Raw genomic sequence first — 17902 nt, forward strand, 5'->3', positions numbered from 1 at the left:
GTCACAAACAACAGAACATCATTTCTTATAAGAGATGAAAGCAAGTTTCTAATGAAAAAAATGGGACAGCCTCTTTTATCCTTTTCTATTTAATTCCTTTTCATTGACTGGTTTTTATTTAGTTTGCTTTTGTATTCTGAGAAAGTGCCCAAGACATCTGCTATCGGCACTCAGTGATCACTGAATTATGACCACCTCATCCATAATGCACTGTCATACAGCTCACAGTATAAAAAACAAAGCAACTTCATATGCTAAAACAGTGGCAATTTGCATCTGCTCATGCAAATCAAAGTGATAAAGTAGCAGTTATGGAACACAGTAACATTAGCATTAGTAGAGGCATATGATGCAAGAAAGCAAGCTTATGCAGCATCAGCCAAAAAAAAAAAAAAAACCTCCCATTTCATCCCTCCATTTGTTCCAAATGCCTGTCCAGCTAAGCCTTAAATTTATTTGGGCTATTAGCTTCCACAACAAAAGATGGAAGCCTGTTCCACCAATCAACTACCTGCTGGCTAAAGGAAAATTTCCACACATCTATTCTACAACTATCTTTCCTCAATTTGAAACTGTGCCCCTCAGGTTCTTATTCTGAGCAAGAGGAAGAATCCCATCAGCATTCAATCCCTTTGTGAATTGGTAATACATTTGCACACCTCCCCATGGGGACCTCTGCTGAGTCCAAGGAAGCTCTCATAATTATGGCTAAGGGTTTGCTTACTTCCTTTGCTCCCTCCTTTAATATAACTGGATAGATCCCATCCAACCCAGGTACCTTCCTTAGGTTTAACTTCAACAATTTCTCCTCCAGTTTGCTCTCAGTTATTACAAAATTACTTAGCTCCTTGTTAGTGTTTGATAAACGTTTGGCACTCCCCTCATTGAATAACTCCTCATGTGTGAATGTAGATGCAAAATACTCATTCAGTTTATCAGCTACCTGAGCATGATCATCAATAGTCAACCCATCAATGTTAAGTGGTTCTATCTGATTCATCCTTTTCCTTCTAGAGTTTACATAAGTAAAGAACTCTTTGCTGTTTTTCTTTGCATCCTTTGCCAAAGATTTCTTGCAACCTGCCTTCGCCTGCCTAACCTCCTTTGTGACTCGATTACAGACTAGTTTATACCTGCCATAGGCTTTTGTGTCACCTGATACTTTATATGCATCATATACATTTTTCTTCTCTGCCACTAGCCTCATTAATTCGTCTGACATCCATTTAAGCCTAAACTTTGAACAGTATTTCTTAGTAGCCTCCAAAATTAAGTCCCGGAAGGCTCCCATTTAGAATTCAATGTTGGTAACATCATCAGTTGATCCCACTGTACAGAATTTAAAAACTGTCTGAGACCTCTGTAGTCACCTTTACGAAAGCAAAAGCCCTTCCCTTTAGCCTTGATGGTAGTTACATCTTTAAGTAATTCCCACATCGGTACACTGTGATCACTGTCACCCAGTGGTTCCTTTATCTGCAAATTGTTAATGCATGAATAATCACTGCTGATAATCAGATCAAGAGTATTACTCCCTCTGGTTGCCTCTCGATCATGTTGCTGTTTGTATTGTTTGTTTGTTATTTGGTTTTTAGGAGCATTAGCAACTAAGGCCATATTGCTCCTGGGATATGCAGTGGTCATTCCCTGGCCTTTGTGCATCCTCCGTATTTGGTGGTCATGGGCTCGAACCCCGGTATAATCAAGAAGCATGTGCTACGCACTGCTGCTCCTGCTCACCTGGCTACAGAGGCGCCACACGTTGCTGTATAAATCCACAAAAGTTTTGCTAGTGTGCGAGTGACCAACCGCAAGTTCCAGTCATTATCTGGAAAGTTAAAATTCCCCATTATAAGACATTCTGATTTACTGACCCACTCTATTTCTCTGCACAATTGCTCATTACACTCATCAGATTCATTATGCCTATAACACACACCTACTCTCATTTTTCCTTTCCCAGTGTTTATTTCACACCAAACAGACTCAACACTGCATTGTCCACCAACATCAATTGAATGCACTTTCTTAGATTTTATGTGTTTCTTAACTAAAAGCATAACCCTCCTACCTTCCTGTCCTGTCTATCCTTTCTGTACAAATTGTATTCCCCAAATTCCAATTCTGCACTGCTTATATCTGTGTGACACCATGTCTCTGATATCCCAACAATATCTGCGTTTGATGTCTTGACTAGCAATTCAAGCTCATCAAATTTATTAACTATACTCCTAGCATTGGTGTACATGCAAGTATACATGCACCTGTTCCTACTCTTAGTTACCCTAACACAGTCTATGTATTTACTTGTTCCACTATGACTCCCAGCAGTCCTGGAAATCTCCAGCACCTTGATTTCCAGGCTGCTGCTTATTCTAATAGAAGCAGTGCAAGAATCACTTATGCCTCTGCCTGCGGCTACTGTTAACCTTTTAGTCTGTGTATCCCCCCCCAAGCTCGCAGTTTTCTGACCCACCTAACACTGCCTTGATAGCATAAGCAAATATTCTTGCACTCTTTCTATTTAAGTATACCCCATCCCTGTAGAAGCATTTTCTCTTGTCAACAAGCACAGACCAGGCTGGAAAAATTCTACCCCTTGAGGCTTGCACAATCTCTCCAGGGCCGAATTGATTGACAAGACTCTCATTATACACTACCTCCTATCGTGTCTGGGCAGAATTGCAGACACTTTCACATTCAACCCTAACTCGTGATTTTTTTCAACATTGACCTGTACTTGTTGAGTAAATCTGCAGATCTCTTTCTCTTAATAACAACATCACCCTTTGTGCCCTTAAAAGTTGAACGTTATCATAGAGTTTCAAAAGATTGTGGTAGCTCACGAATCGTTGATTACATATCGGAAATGGCACATCTTGTTGGTTGCTCACAGCCCACTACTGTTAAAATGTGCAAAGAATGGTGTCAAATAGGTGAAAACACCTCTCACCAACAGAACTGTAAAGGATTATGCAAGGTGGATGTTCGTGGTGAGTGAATGGTGCAGTGCATTGTACAGGCTCAATGTCAGATCACCCTGCAACAGTTGACATCGCAACACAATATGGGTAATCCAAGAACAATATCCTAACTAATGATGCTATCCTAACTAATGATGTACCACACACAGACATAAGGGGTTCCACAGCAGATGAACCAGCGACATTCTCCTTACTGCTGACCATCATCAATGGTGAATGCTGTGATGTTAACAACACACTGATTGGACACTGGAGGACTGAAAACAAGTGCACTGGTCAGATGAGACCAAATACCTAGTGCAACATGTTGATGGATGCCTTCATGTATGGTGCAGGCAATGCAAGTCTGTAGACCCATTGTGTATAATGCCCACTATCCAGGCAGGTGGTAGCAGTTGCTTAATATTGAGCATGTTTTGCTAGCAGGAATTAGGACCTCCTGGTGGCCATAGACCAATGTTTCACTGGTGAGGTCTCTCAGAAGCTCTTAGGAGACCACGTGCACGCTGCCATGTTGCATTTTTGTCTGGAGAGAAACAAGATCTTCCAAGACGATAATGCAGCATGTCATAGGGCCCACATGACAGTTGGGATGTGCATGAGGAACATGTTGAAAATATCTCCTATCTTGACTGCATTCCAAATTCGCCTGATCTTAATCCAACTGAACACCTGTGGGATGTTTTTCAATGGGAAGCGAGATGTCAGAGCCGGAATTAGGGTGCGGCAAGCGGGGCGTCAGCCCCAAATGCAGCATTTTAAGGCCGCATTCAACCAGTTATATATTTTAAAATTGCTTCATTTTTGATTTAATTACAGTACAGTCGGACCTATGTTTAACGAACTTCTTTATAGTGAATTTTTTGAAATCCTTTTGGTAAGTTTATTTGTTTGTTATTTGGTTTTTAGGAGCATTAGCAACTAAGGCCATATTGCTTGGGGATATGCGGTGGTCATTCCCTGACCTTTCCGCATCCTCCGTATTTGGTAGTCATGGGCTCGAACCCCAGTCTAATCAAGAAGTGTGTGCTATGCACTGCTGCTCCTGCCCACATGGCTACGGAGGTGCCACCTTTTGGTAATTACATTTAAAAGTTTCTGTAGAAAATTTCCATATAACGAATGGATTACAAGAGACTTAATTTTGTATGCTTTGTTCCCACCTTTGTCCTTTAGGCAATTTAAGCAATTAGAAAGTGCAAATTAAGGGTTAAAGAGATTACCATTCCACAATGTAAGTGGAATGTAAAAAGTATGCAGCCACCTATCCCACATACTGAGAAATTATGTTAATCAACTGCTTTCTATAGCCTGTCAAAAGATTAAGGTGTATTCCTGACACGGATAATAGCTTCTGGTCAACTTGTGTTCTTTGTTTAAAATAAAAATAAAAATAAAAATTTTATTAAAAGAAATACTGAATTATCTTTATCTTTGTACGCTTTGTTCCCACCTTTGTCCTTTAGGCAATTTAAGCAATTAGAAAGTGCAAATTAAGGGTTAAAGAGATTACCATTCCACAATGTAAGTGGAATGTAAAAAGTATGCAGCCACCTATCCCACATACTGAGAAATTATGTTAATCAACTGCTTTCTATAGCCTGTCAAAAGATTAAGGCGTATTCCTGACACGGATAATAGCTTCTGGTCAACTTGTGTTCTTTGTTTAAAATAAAAATAAAAATAAAAATTTTATTAAAAGAAATACTGAATTATCTTTATCTTTGTACGTGCTACTTATGATTCCAGAAATTTTTGCGATTTTGTGAGACTGAAAAAAATTATAAATTTGTAATTTATAATCACTTATGGAAAAAAATATCAGGGAGGAACAGTGTTTCACAAATTTTAAAAATAACGGAGAAACTCCAAATACAAACTTCTATAAAGTATGATCCATTTTGTGACATCACACCTCTGAGATTTTTGGTTTGTCCTCCAGTGCTAAACTGGAGTTGGCTAAGTTGGCTTATCCTCCAGTGCTAGCCAGTTGGCGAGTTGGCAGTTGTATTTTGCTTGAATTGCACAAATGCTCAAGTGTGAGTAGCCGCAGGTTAAAAGAAATAAAAGTGTAATTCAAATTTTGTTATTCAGTCGTTTCGTCTCCACATTAAAAAAAGTAAGATTTAATAAATTATTAAAAACAAACTTATTTCCTTTAGTTGACCTGTAACCATATATTTTATTTTTATAGGTTATAACACCATATGTAATTATTAGTTATTTAAAATATATGTTTTAGAATTCGATTTTTGTCTCATTTCCAAAATGAGTTTTAGACATTGTAATCAAATTGGGAGGGCATAGTTCTCCTTATTAAATTTTTTTGAGTAAAGAGTTCCCCTTGTTAATTTTTGAGCAGAACATTTTCCTTGTTAAAATACTGTACTTTTTTTTATAATACAAAAATGAAGATTGTGAGCAAACTGCTATGTAGACTAGAATGAAACAATTTTTTAAAATGCAGTTTAAAAAACAACATTTTTAAAAATTGTTCCATTCTAGTCTACATGTCGATAATAAACAATGTTATTTATTTGGCCTCGCTCCAAATTTAATTAAAATAAACCACCTTTAAAAATTTATAAGCAAGAATAAGATGTCCAAATGACCAAATGGAGCAAAATTTCGAAAGACGAAGTTGAGGGTGGAAGAAACAAAGAAATTGTCAGATAATTTTCAAAATTGGTTTGCGCCAGTGGAGATCATTGACCAAAATAAAGAAAACCCTGTTAGCCGCAATTCAGTCATTCTTGAAGCTGAAGAAAATTGTAGCGAAACAGAAGTTATAATAGAATAGTAATGCTGAAAATGACCAGAAAACTGAGTCAGAGTATGAGTGACCTCAGATTGTAAAAAATAAAATAATCATCATATCATGCTGAACTTAAATAATCCCGCATCTTAGCCATCGAACATTTCTAATAAAATAAGATGCTTTTTAATAGAAAATGGAACAGATCAAGGCAAAGATGAGGATTTTGTTATTCTTTATCCGAGGACAGACATCGATTTTGTATTGAGTGGTTTAAGGGGAAAAAAAAAAAAAAATTGCTCATGATGAATTTTAGACAGAAATTAACTGATTTACACAAAGAAACTAAATCTTTGTATTGTTTTCCATGCATTTTATTTGGAACTAATAAAAATACTGGCAATGTGCCTTATTTCACAGAAAGCATTTTCCTATTTTCCTCTTGGAAACACTTATATAGGTGTATTCCAAATCACGAAAATTCGTTAAAACACCACGAACACTTTCTAAAATGGAAATCAATATAAAAGAGGCTAAAAAATTCTGGACTTATTGATGATGCTCTATAAAAAGCAATTTTAACAGAGAAAGAAAAATAGAGAAGAATTTTAAAGATTATTCTGGACACAATATTATTTTGTGAAAAAAACAGTCTTGTATTAAGAGGTTCACATGAGATAGTTGGTAAACCGAAAGCTGGAATATTATTGAATTTATTATTAAATAAGTGAACTGGAATATTATTAAATTTCAAATTATCATAAAGGAACTGTGAATTATTTATCGAATAAAATTCAGACCAGTATTATTTCAAAAATTAAAAAAGCTAAGTACTGTACTTCTTCTTGTTAATTGATTGCACACCCAATTTATCACATCATAAACAAATGTCCCAAATAATTAGATATGTGCAAATTATTGCCAGAAAAATATCACTAGAAGAGAGTTTCATCGATTTTATAAAAAGTAAAGAAAAGGCTGCCATTGGATTGGGGACAGGGATATGATAATGGTGCGAATATGGTGGGAAAATATAAGGCGTACAGGCAATAATTTAAAAAAAAAAATTAATTTGTCATTTCTGGCACATTGTCTTAATTTAGCTGGTGTACATGCAGCATCAATAAAGTCAGGGATGATAAGTTTTTTTTGGCATTGTTCAAAGAATATTTTCTTTTTTTCTGGTTCCACTAGCTGGGAAATTTTAATGAATACTTGGAAGATTTCACTTAAAGGATATACAGATGAAAGATGGGTGTCCAAAGAACAAGCTATAAAATATTTATTCTTAAAAATAACAAAAGTTTATGAAGTCTTAATTAATATTGAAGATATGTCTGCAAATTCAGAACTATCAGTATTGCTCTGTCTACTTTTAAAAACAGACTATCCATTTTTATGAAGATTGGCTATATGGAATAAAATTCTTCAAAATATTGACTGTGTAAATAAAGCAATACAAGCTACAAAGCTTTCCATACACAACTCTTCCCAATTAATAAGCAGATTGTTAAAAAAATCTCCAAGAAATACAGGAAAGTGAATGTCAAGATATTTTCGGATATTCTGCCACCACAGCAGAAAAAACGAATATACCAGTTACATTTCCAGATGAAAGAAGAAGAAAGAAAAAGAATGACACTGTGTATGTGTATATATGTACTTGTATACACACATATATACATGCAATATAAATACAATATAAGAATTTTTTTATTTTATTTTTATTTTATTTTATTTTTATTTCTTTTTTATTTATTTATTTACTTTTTCTTTTTTTTAGGTCCTAGCTACTGAAATCGCAGGAAATTAGGTGGCAGGACCTGCCGGAGTAACTTAAGTCTACTGGGTTCCTGGTCTGCCTCCACGGGGCAAAGGTGGGGCAACGTTGGGCCTCAGCAGGGGTCCAGTGGTTAAACGACCAGATGAACAATGGTACACGACACTACACATACAATATTCATACACTTTTAAATCTCTGGCATTTCCAGTGAACTGGTACACCCACAATGAAAACTACGCGGAGATGAGGGAAACCCCTGGTACCGTCTGATACTAAATACACCTTACACCTAAACATCAGCAGGATAATGCGCCATGCCACACTGCCTGGATTGTTCGAGACTGGTTCACGGAACATGAGGAAGACTTCCAGGTATTGCTCTGGTCTCCATATTCCCCAGAGATCAATCCCATCAAGCATCTGTGGTTTGTGTTGGAACAGCAACTCCGATCTGTGGAGTCTCAACCACAGACCTTACAGGTGTTAAAGGATCTGCTGGTTGTGTTGGTACCAGATACCACAAAACACATTTAGAAATTTTGTAGTGTCCATGCCTCACCAGGTACAAGCTGTTTTGGCTGCACATGGAGGACCAACATCATATTAGGTAGGTGGTCATAATGTTTTGGCTCATTGGTGTATGTACTTTCTTTGTAGTTTATATAGAATTAAATTCTCTCTATATATAAACAAGTATTGGTAAATTTCGTTTTCTTTGATATTTTTGTTTTGTTGTATTCATTGTATTATTTAAATAATTTTATTAATAAATATATGCAAATCTTAGACTGTTGCAATAGTAATTTTTATAAATTCATAAAGATTGTAGAGGCATTAGCAAGGGGCTGCAGGAGGGAGAACTTTCCCCTGGGGCACAAACTCAAGGAATTATCTATAACAATCAGGGGTGCCAGGAAGACATGTTGCCCCCAGGCGTCGACAACCCTAGCTACGCTACTGAAAGATTGACTACCTGCATATAATGGGGGCGTACTTATAACACTTTTGCCCGAGGCATAGGATTGCCTAGTTCCGGCTCTGTGAGATGTCATATAGACACACAACTGTCATCTATTCCGACACTGTGGAAAGTCTCTGAGTTTCAGGCAGCATGCCTGCAGATCCCTATGGATGTCTTCAGACATCCAGTGGAGTCAATACCTAGGTGAATAGTGGCTGTTATCTGTGCAAAAGGTGGTCAGAATTCAGTAATCACTGAGTGCAAATAAGTAGCTTTTTGAAACAGATCTGAGGTTTTTATACCCTAAAAATTTTGTTTGTTTACCTCACTTTTTTGGCATCTCTTGTTCCATAAGTAAAATAATCAATGAAATGTTGTAGGGAGGGTTGCATGGATGTTATGTATCAGGAATTCAATCTAGCCTATTGCTGGAAAAATAGATTACAAGAGTTTATCTTTCTGTGAAATTTTGTGACTCTAGCAAGTACAGGAGATTCCCAATTATCTGAAACAACTGGAAATAAGTCATCTTTTGGTTAGTCAATTTTTTCATATTTTTTAAATGCAATCCAGCTAAGTATAAAAATTAATCTGGAAAAAGCTAATGAGAAAATTACAGTAATTTGCACATAAAATTTTATTCATGTCATAAACTGACATGAATAAAACTGCATGTTGGATAGTAGTACTGTGCTGGTTTTATCTATGAGCAAATAAGCAACAGCTAATGTGCAGTCCATGCTTTATCTCTTAGTTTTGTACACTGCTGTTATTAAAATATCCAAGGAATGGCTCACAGAATTCAGTGAATTCTACAGAGAAAACCTACGCACAATTTTTGTCAGTTAGAATTTCCCATTTAAGGGATCTTTTGCCCATCATTCCAAATTAAAAAAAAAAAAAAAAACCTATAAACTTGGGTAAAAAACTTTTCTTTTATACTTTAGTGGTACATAAAACCAACCTTAAAATTTTGCTAGTAATTTAGAAACAGCCTGTATCCTGTATTTAGAAAAAGCTGCAACAGTTTTAACTACCTATATTTTTAATATAATGGACTGACATTGGTGATTTTGTTGTCATTAAATATATGAGACATTAGAGATGGGGTTTTTTTTTTAACCAATCAGTGATGCACCATAGCAGGAAAATTCAGTAAGCAAGATGAAGTATACTATTTTGCATGGCATTTTTTGTATAAAAAAGATTTTATAAAACTGACAGTTTATTTTTTCTTACAAAAGCTCCATGATAAGTATGAGACCCTATAAGTACTGTGCATGTGTTCAAGGTTGAGAAGATGAAAGAAGATACTTGTTGACACTAGACTTGAATTTTTGTAGATTATTATTATTATTATCAGCCATATGGAGCAAGGAAGCCTGAGGCTTATGTTGCACCAGCCAAAAAAATTTCCACGTTACCCTGACAGGGAGAGAGAGAGGAATCACCAAGAAAGAGAAGAATGATGATATCCAGCTCAGCACCCTGGGTGTGCCAAGCCCATACTCACATTTTAATATTCAGGAAATATGTGTGAAGGAAGTTTGTATCAGAAAATGGAAGTTGAAGGAATAAGTGAGTGATTCTCACTTAAGTAGTTCTGTGAGTTTGAAGTTGGACAGTAAAATGATGCCAACTGGTTTGGAAGAGATGGGGGGGAATTATAGAAGCCAATTCCGAAGAACAGTACCCATGGAAGTATCTATAAAAAAAAATCATTGCAGCAAAAACAGAACATCTATGAGATAGAGAATGGAGATACTGTGTAGGAGATGGGTTACTAATTAATCTAACTGCTCTCTTTTGGATGGAGTCTAGAGACCTGAAAGAGATCATGGGGACAATATTCCATGGTAAGGCGATGTGAAATTTATACAGATTGAGTAACTGTTTAAATGAAAAGTAATGCTGAGATTGAAAGAGAAAACGGTTATTTAGATGCAGAGGAAGCAATGTATTTGTGATGTGCTTATGCCAAGAGAGAGATTAGAAATCAAGATAATCCCCAATAGATATATGTAATCTTGTCTAGAAATCTGAGTGTTGTCAAAGATAAGCATAGGAGCAAAAGAATCATTTTTGCAAGGTATAAGAGAGGACTGAGTTTTAGAAGGATTTAACTAAGTTATCTTTGTCCCATTGGAGAATTACCTAGAGATCGGCATTTAAGCAGCATTTAAGATCAGCATTTATTACAGCATAACATGATAAAGTGAGATTTGGTATTCAGAGTTTTCCAACAACATTAACAATTTGAAGTTAATAAAGAAGTTTGAAAAGTATGGTTCTGTAATCAACAATAAGAAGTGTGTTGTTGGTGGAAATAAATTCCACAATTATGCTTTAAAATATTGCAAATGAATAGGAAATGATTATCTAAAGGCCAAGGAGATCTGTGAAATGACTGTCACAATAGCTGGGTTTAAACAAACATCCACTTTAAGCATTGTTCAATGAGACTTAAAACTTTTTTCTTACAAAATGCAGATGCAAAAATTCCTGACCAATGTTGACAAAGAAAGTTAATTTGTCTTTTGTGATTCATCTCACCAATGTTTACAAAAGAATCTCAATTATCTTCCACGTGTGGTTTGTCGACAAATTTGACTTCAACCTTATCAGCATCAATAAACAGAATATGTATGCATCTATGGGAAAGTGAAAACCTCCACCACACTTCACAGAAATGACTTTTCAATCTTGAAAAATATGCAATATGGTGCACAATTTTATCAATTGGAACTGCTGGACCAGCTTTCCTGGATGACCCAGTTAATGTGGAATGCTAACTGAAATTCCTTCAAGGCCACTTTGTTCCGACTTTACAAGGCATACGAGTGAATATGGGAGAAGTATTTCTCCAAGATGGTGGAAAGTCACATTATGGTGCAAGTGGTTCTTCATTTCCTGAGGAATTTTAATGATAGGGTTATCTCTAATTAAAATCCTGAAAAATATGGGATAGAAAGCCTTGGCCACTGTCCCTATGATCATATCCTGTGTAAGATTCCTGAAGAACAGCAATAGCATGTGAATTATTTCTGTCTACACAAATAATTCCTGTCGCTCACTTCTTTAGTGGCATGTGAATTATTCCTGTCTACATGAATAATTCACATACCACTGAGAAGTCAGAGACAAAATCAGAGCTGTTATGAAGGACATCTCTAAGAAACACTGGCTGCAGTTATGACAAACTTTAATCAATATCTGCAAAGGTCTTTGATGCACAGGGATCACATATTGAATGTTTTTGTTTGAATAATACAGTCACATGGCTTATTGTGTTTAATGACACCAACTCACCAGTGGCAGTGCAATACACTAAAACATATAAGCATTCAAAACTGTTGCATCTTTCCTTTCTGTATATATAAAACAGATTTGAAGGAATTTTTTTTTTCATATATCTACTGATGATTTGCTGCAACGAATGTCAAACTGACACACTACAGAGTGGCAAGTGGAAAATGAGACTGATGTTATGAGACGAGTACCAGTGTTGCCATCTACTAAAAGTAAACATGAAACGAAAGAGTGATTGTTCCTTGAGCACTTCAGTCAAGGTCAGGGTATATTGCCACCATTTCAGAATGCAGGCATGTAGTGTGAGCTGAACTGCAATCCTAATCTCCTGTATCTGTGTTGTGTGGGGACAAAGAGAAAACATAAAGTTTTGTGTTCGACTGGGTAAAAGTGACAGGGAACCATTTCAAATGATGAAGCAAGTGAGCAAATGTATGGAGATAATTGTCTGACTCATGCAAGTGTGTTTGAGTAGCATAAACATTTCAAACATGGAAGAGAATCACTGGAGGACAACGAACATCTGGGCCCAGCAAAAACAGTTTGAATTCCAAGAGTTGATTGAAAAGGTGCAGGAAATCATTACCAACTGATGTGCAATGCTCCGAATGATTTCAGATCTGTGCATTAATAAGAAAAGATGGCAGTTGGTTCCTCTTGCACAACAATGAACCAAGCCACAATGTTCGGGAGTTTTTGCAAAAAAGTCAGCATACTGTTGCACCCACAGAATTCACCAGACAGCCCTGTATGACTTCCTTTTGTGCCCAAAGCTCAAAGCACCACTGAAAGGCTGTTATTTTCATGATGCTGACACCATTCAAAGAGCTGTGATGAGAATATTGAACAGTATACCAGTCATTCCAATTACTTCACGATTATTGCATGCAGTGTGCGAACACAGGAAGTTACTTTGAATAAACCAGGTGGCAAAGGTAAAGAAAGCCTGCACGAGAAGCACACAAAAGTTCAATCAAATTTACCAGTAAAAGTACTTTGTATACCAGTTTTTAACTGCATTTGTTGCTTGCTCAGTAAACATACAGTGGGTGTTATCGGTCAGGAGTAGAAATTGAATCCCATAGGAGATTGAAACCCTCCCGAAGTGAAGGGGGTAACCTGACCTTTTTTCTTTAGAATCACTGGTGGACTAGTGGATAAATTGTTTATTAAAAAAAAAAAAAAAGGCATAGGAAGCCCACACGAGAAGCACGGCAAACTTCAAAAACGTTTACCAGTGAAACTATGTTATGAACATTTTTTATGACGCCAGAACTTCCAATATGACTCTGTTCGTGATTCAATTAGTTAATTCAATCAGTGATTCTAAAGAAAAACGGTCAGATTATCCCCCTCCACTTCAGGAGGGTTTCAAGCTCCCGTGGGATTCAACTTCTACTCCAGACTGATAACACCCACAGTCTGTTTAGCAAGCAAGCAACGATAAAAATGCCGTTACAGCAAAGTACTTTTACTGGTAAATTTTATCAAAGTTTTGCATGCTTCTCATGCAGGCTTTCTTTACCTTAGCCAACCAGGTTAGTTTACTCACAGATGGGATCATTATTTTTTTCTAGCATCAGTCTTATTTTTCAATTGCCGCACTGTTTATATGAGGAATTTTTCAATGCTGTCCTTTATCATTAGAACTATAGTGATGTCATAAAAAAATAATATTTTCCTGACAATTAACAAAGTGATGTCATAAAAAAATAATATTTTCCTGACAATTAACAAAAGAGCTGTAACACCAGATATTAATTTTTAAAAAAAAAGTAACTTATAAAAGATTGACACAAACCTGCAAATACATATCATAAGATGCGTCATTCAGTTGTGGAGGATTGGTCATACAGTAAACAGCTACCTATCAGGCGAAATTTTAAAAAAATACGGATAAGAATAAAATGCATTAACTTTGAAAATTAAAAAAAAAGTTTTTTTTAATCTGAATGTATAGTCAGTGATTATTTAGTGCATCACTATTTAATCAAAATTTCAGTAGAATAAAAATGGAACCTCAAGACAAATTTTTAATTAGATAATACAGTAAACTTTTTAAAATCCAGCACCTTGGAGATTATGAGATGCCAGATTTTAAAACGTTTCGGATTTTAGAGAGGAATACTTAGCAGTTTGGAGAAATACATTTTTGCTGCCATAGAGCCTTCTCTTCCACAGCATTAGTAGAGAGGAGAGCCAAGTAAGTGACCCTGAGCTGCTCACTGCTTTTCATGGAAAGAGATTAAGCATAGATTTAATGAAGCATACATTTTTTAGCTGTTCTAAAATGATGCCAAATTGGTAACAGGCTCGCTTTTTGATGAGGCATGTGCAATCTTTATCATCAGTCACATAGCTGTAATTTGCAAATGCAGTTCACACTAAGTTATAAAGTTTACTATCGAGAGCAGTAAAAGAGAAATAAGATGTCTGTAGGACTGCTTATCCTTCATATGATTTTAGCGATTAACAGAATTTAAACTGCATAGCATAGATAATGCAATGGTTCTGATTCTCAACAGCAGAACAAACTTTCCTTTGCAAATAAATTGCCCCAGTACTACACTACAGATGGCCTCTGCAAAAGGTTAATTGGATATTTGTTTAAAAGATGCAGCACTACTATCTGCACCCCCTCATTAGGGAGCAGGTGGTTTCTAGTGACAAAACAGATAGTTTTAACTGTATTACAACTTTGAAACTCTGATTTAATATACCACATGGCAATTCACTTCTTTTTAACTATTTTGTCAGTGCTGTCACTAGAGGCCAGTTAATCCTAAAACCAGCTTTCATAGCAGTGTCTCATCTCTTAAACAAATGGCCAATTAACTTTTATGAGCCATCTGTTTGACAGTAGTGCAATATCAGAACAGCTCATTGCAAAGGAAAATTTGTTTTGCTGCGAGAATTAAGACCATTGCATTTAGGCAGTTTAAGTCCTGCTGGGTCAAAAACTGACCAGAGGACAATATTGTCCTACAAACATCTTATGACGAAATGTCATTTTTTTTTTTTTTTTTTTTTTTTTTTGCATGGCTTCTTAAAGACAAATGCAATCACTGATAAAAGTTCTGGATTGTAAGATGCTGATTTTTTGCAAAGTGCCAGATTTTAGTTATTGTAAAAATTCATCTCAGATTTGTCTCAAATTTGAATACTTGTCTTTAATACCAATAGTGAACCAAAAAGGACCTTGTTTCCACTTAAAGATGAAAAGAGAGATACCATATCTCTCTTTTCAACTTTCAGTGGAAACAAGTGTATACCATAATAAGAAATAAACATACCTCCACTGCTAGAAAAAACCATCTAGAAGGAAAGGGGTGAATCAGATTAGCCCACTGGATATTGATGGTTCAACTGTTGATGATCCTGCTCAGGTGGCTAACAAACTAAACAAGTATTTTTCATCTACATTCACAAATGAGGAGTTATTCAGGAAGGGGAATGCCACAGGTGAAGTAAACTCTGGCAGTGCGCTAGATGATTTTGTAATAACTGAGAGGAAAGTGGAGGAGAAATTGTTGAGGATAAACATAAAAAAGCCACCCAGGGTGGATGGGATCTATCCAGTTATATTAAAGGAGGCAGCAAAGGAAGTAAGCAAACCCTTAGCCATAATTATGAGAGCTTCTTTAGACTTAGGGAAGGTACCCATAGACTGGAGATGTGCAAATGTGACCCCAATTCACAAAGGAGGATCAAAGGCTGACACAAGTAATTAGATCTGTGAGTTTAACTTCTATTACAGGAAAATTAATGGAAGCACTGGTTAAAGAAGCACTGCAGGATCATCTAGACAAGACTTCAGTTATAGTTTGGACACAGCATGGTTTTGTTAAGGGAAAGTCTCGCCAGACCAATTTGATTGGATACTATGATGCAGTCACAAAAGAACTGGATGCAGGGAATAACTTTGATATTATATATTTGGATCTTAGAAAGGCTTTTGATACTGTTGCACATGGAAGACTGCTGCACAAATTGGAGCAGTGTGGCAGTGGAGGTAAATTGCTGTTATGGATAAAGGGATGGTTGAGGGGGAGAAGACAGAGAGTGGTAATCAATGGACACTGCTCATCGTGGACTAATGTTATTAGTGGAGTCCGTCAGGGTTCAGTGTTGGATCCATTGTTGTTTTCTGTATTTATAAATGATATTGATGATGGTATATCAAGCGTAATGTCCAAGTTTGCAGACGATACAAAGGTTGGCAGGGTTGTTAAGGACACTACTGACAGTATGCTGCTGCAACAGGATCTGGAAAGGTTGAGCAGATGGGCTGAGAGGTGGAAAATGAAGTTTAACATTGATAAATGTAAAGTACTACATATGGGAAACAGTAACCCCAGAGCAACGAATCAACTCTGTGGTACTACACTGACAGTGGTAGAGAATGAAAAGGATCTGTGGGTAATTGTGCAGGCAGATATGAAGTTTTCTGAGCAGTGCAGATGGGCTGCAAGAGTAGCTCATGGTATCTTGTCAATCATATACAGGAATTTTTCTAGCAGGGATAAGGAGGTGATTATTCCCTTGTATAAGGCAATGGTCAGGCCACAGCTTGAGTACTGTATACAGGTCTGGAGGCCTCATTTGAAGAAGGATGTAGAGCTGCTGGAACGAGTACAAAGAAGGGCAACAAGATTAGTGAATGGAACAAAGGGTTGCTCTTACGAAGAAAGGCTTAAGTTTTGCAAATTACAGTGTCTGGAGACTAGGCACCGGCGACGTGATCTGATAGAAGGGAATAAAGCCTTAAATGGTTTGAGCATGCTCAATGTTGATGGGATTCTGCCTCTTGCTCAGAATAATCACCAGAGAGGGCATAAATTCAAATTGAGAAAAGACAGATGTAGGATAGATGTGTGGAAATTTGCCTTTGGACAGCAGGTAGTTGGTTGATGGAACAGACTTTCATCCCTTGTTGTAGAAGTTGATAGCCTAAATAAATTTAAGGCTCAGCTGGACAGGTATATTTCAAATGAACGGAGGGATGAAATGGAAGTGGTTTTTTTTTTTTTTTTTTTTTTTTGGCTGATGCTGCATAAGCTTGGTATCTTGCATCATATGTCTCTACTAATGCTAATGCTAAAATCAGAATGTCTTGTAATGGGGGATTATGACTTTCCAGATATTGACTGGAACTTGTGGTTTGGTCACACGTACACTAGAAGGACTTTTGTGGATTTATTAGAGGACTGTTTTCTACAGCAACATACTTGAGGGGCAACCAGAGAGAATAATATCCTCGATCTGATTATCAGCAGTGATTATTCATGCATTAAGAACTTGCAGATAGAGGAACAACTAGATGACAGTGATGTGGGATTTACTTAAAGATGTAACTACCATCAAGTGTAAAGGGAAGGGTTTTTGTAAAGGTGATCTTAGACAGTTTTTAAATTCTATACAGTGGGATCAACTGATGATGTTACCAACGGTGAATTCTAAATGGGAAGCCTTCAGGGTCTTAATCTTGAAGGCTACTAGGCTTTTCATACCAACTAAGAAATACTGTTCAAGGTTCAGGCCTAAATGGATGTCAGATGAATTAATGAAGCTTGTGGCAGAGAAGAAAAATGCATGCAAATTATCAGGCAATACAGAAGCTTACCGTAGATATAAGTTAGTCTGTAATGAAGTCACAAAGGAGGTTTGGCAGGCAAAGGCAGATTATGAGAAATCTTTGGCAAAGGACGCAAAGAAAAACAGCAAAAAGTTCTTTACTTATGTAAACTCTAGAAGGAAGGGGATGAATCAGATTAATCCACTTGACATAGATGGTTTGACTATTGATGATCCTGCTCAAGTAGCTGATAAACTGAATGAGTATTTTGCATCTACATTCACACATGAGGAATTATTCAAGGAGGGGAATGTCAGATGTTTATCAAACTCTAACAGGGAGCTAAGTGATTTTGTAATAACTGAGAGCAAAATGGAGGAGAGAAATTGTTGAAGTTAAACATAAAAAAAGGCACCTGGGGCAGATAGAATCTATCCAGTTATAATGAAGGAGGCAACAAGGGAAGTAAGCAAACCCTTAGCCTAATTATGAGAGCATCCTTAGAGTCGGGGAGGTCCCCATGGACTGGAGATGT

The 17902-nt window shown here is 36.6% G+C and overlaps 1 protein-coding gene across 6 annotated transcripts in view; it reads right to left on the bottom strand.

Moving 5' to 3' along the window:
* Positions 1–17902, bottom strand: part of LOC150080432 (alanine aminotransferase 1-like) — a 179548-nt gene that overhangs the window by 60149 nt on the left and 101497 nt on the right. For all 6 annotated transcript variants that reach the window (XM_090382132.1, XM_090382133.1, XM_090382131.1 and 3 more), the window contains exon 11: positions 13594–13659. In XM_090382132.1, coding sequence (XP_090238258.1) covers positions 13594–13659 — 66 coding nt within the window. The remainder of the gene's footprint in view (positions 1–13593; positions 13660–17902) is intronic.

This window comes from Mastigoproctus giganteus, chromosome 9 (genome assembly GCF_048544385.1).
Source record: "Mastigoproctus giganteus isolate SK-2022 chromosome 9, ASM4854438v1, whole genome shotgun sequence".
In the NCBI taxonomy this organism is placed as follows: Eukaryota; Metazoa; Arthropoda; class Arachnida; order Uropygi; family Thelyphonidae; genus Mastigoproctus; species Mastigoproctus giganteus.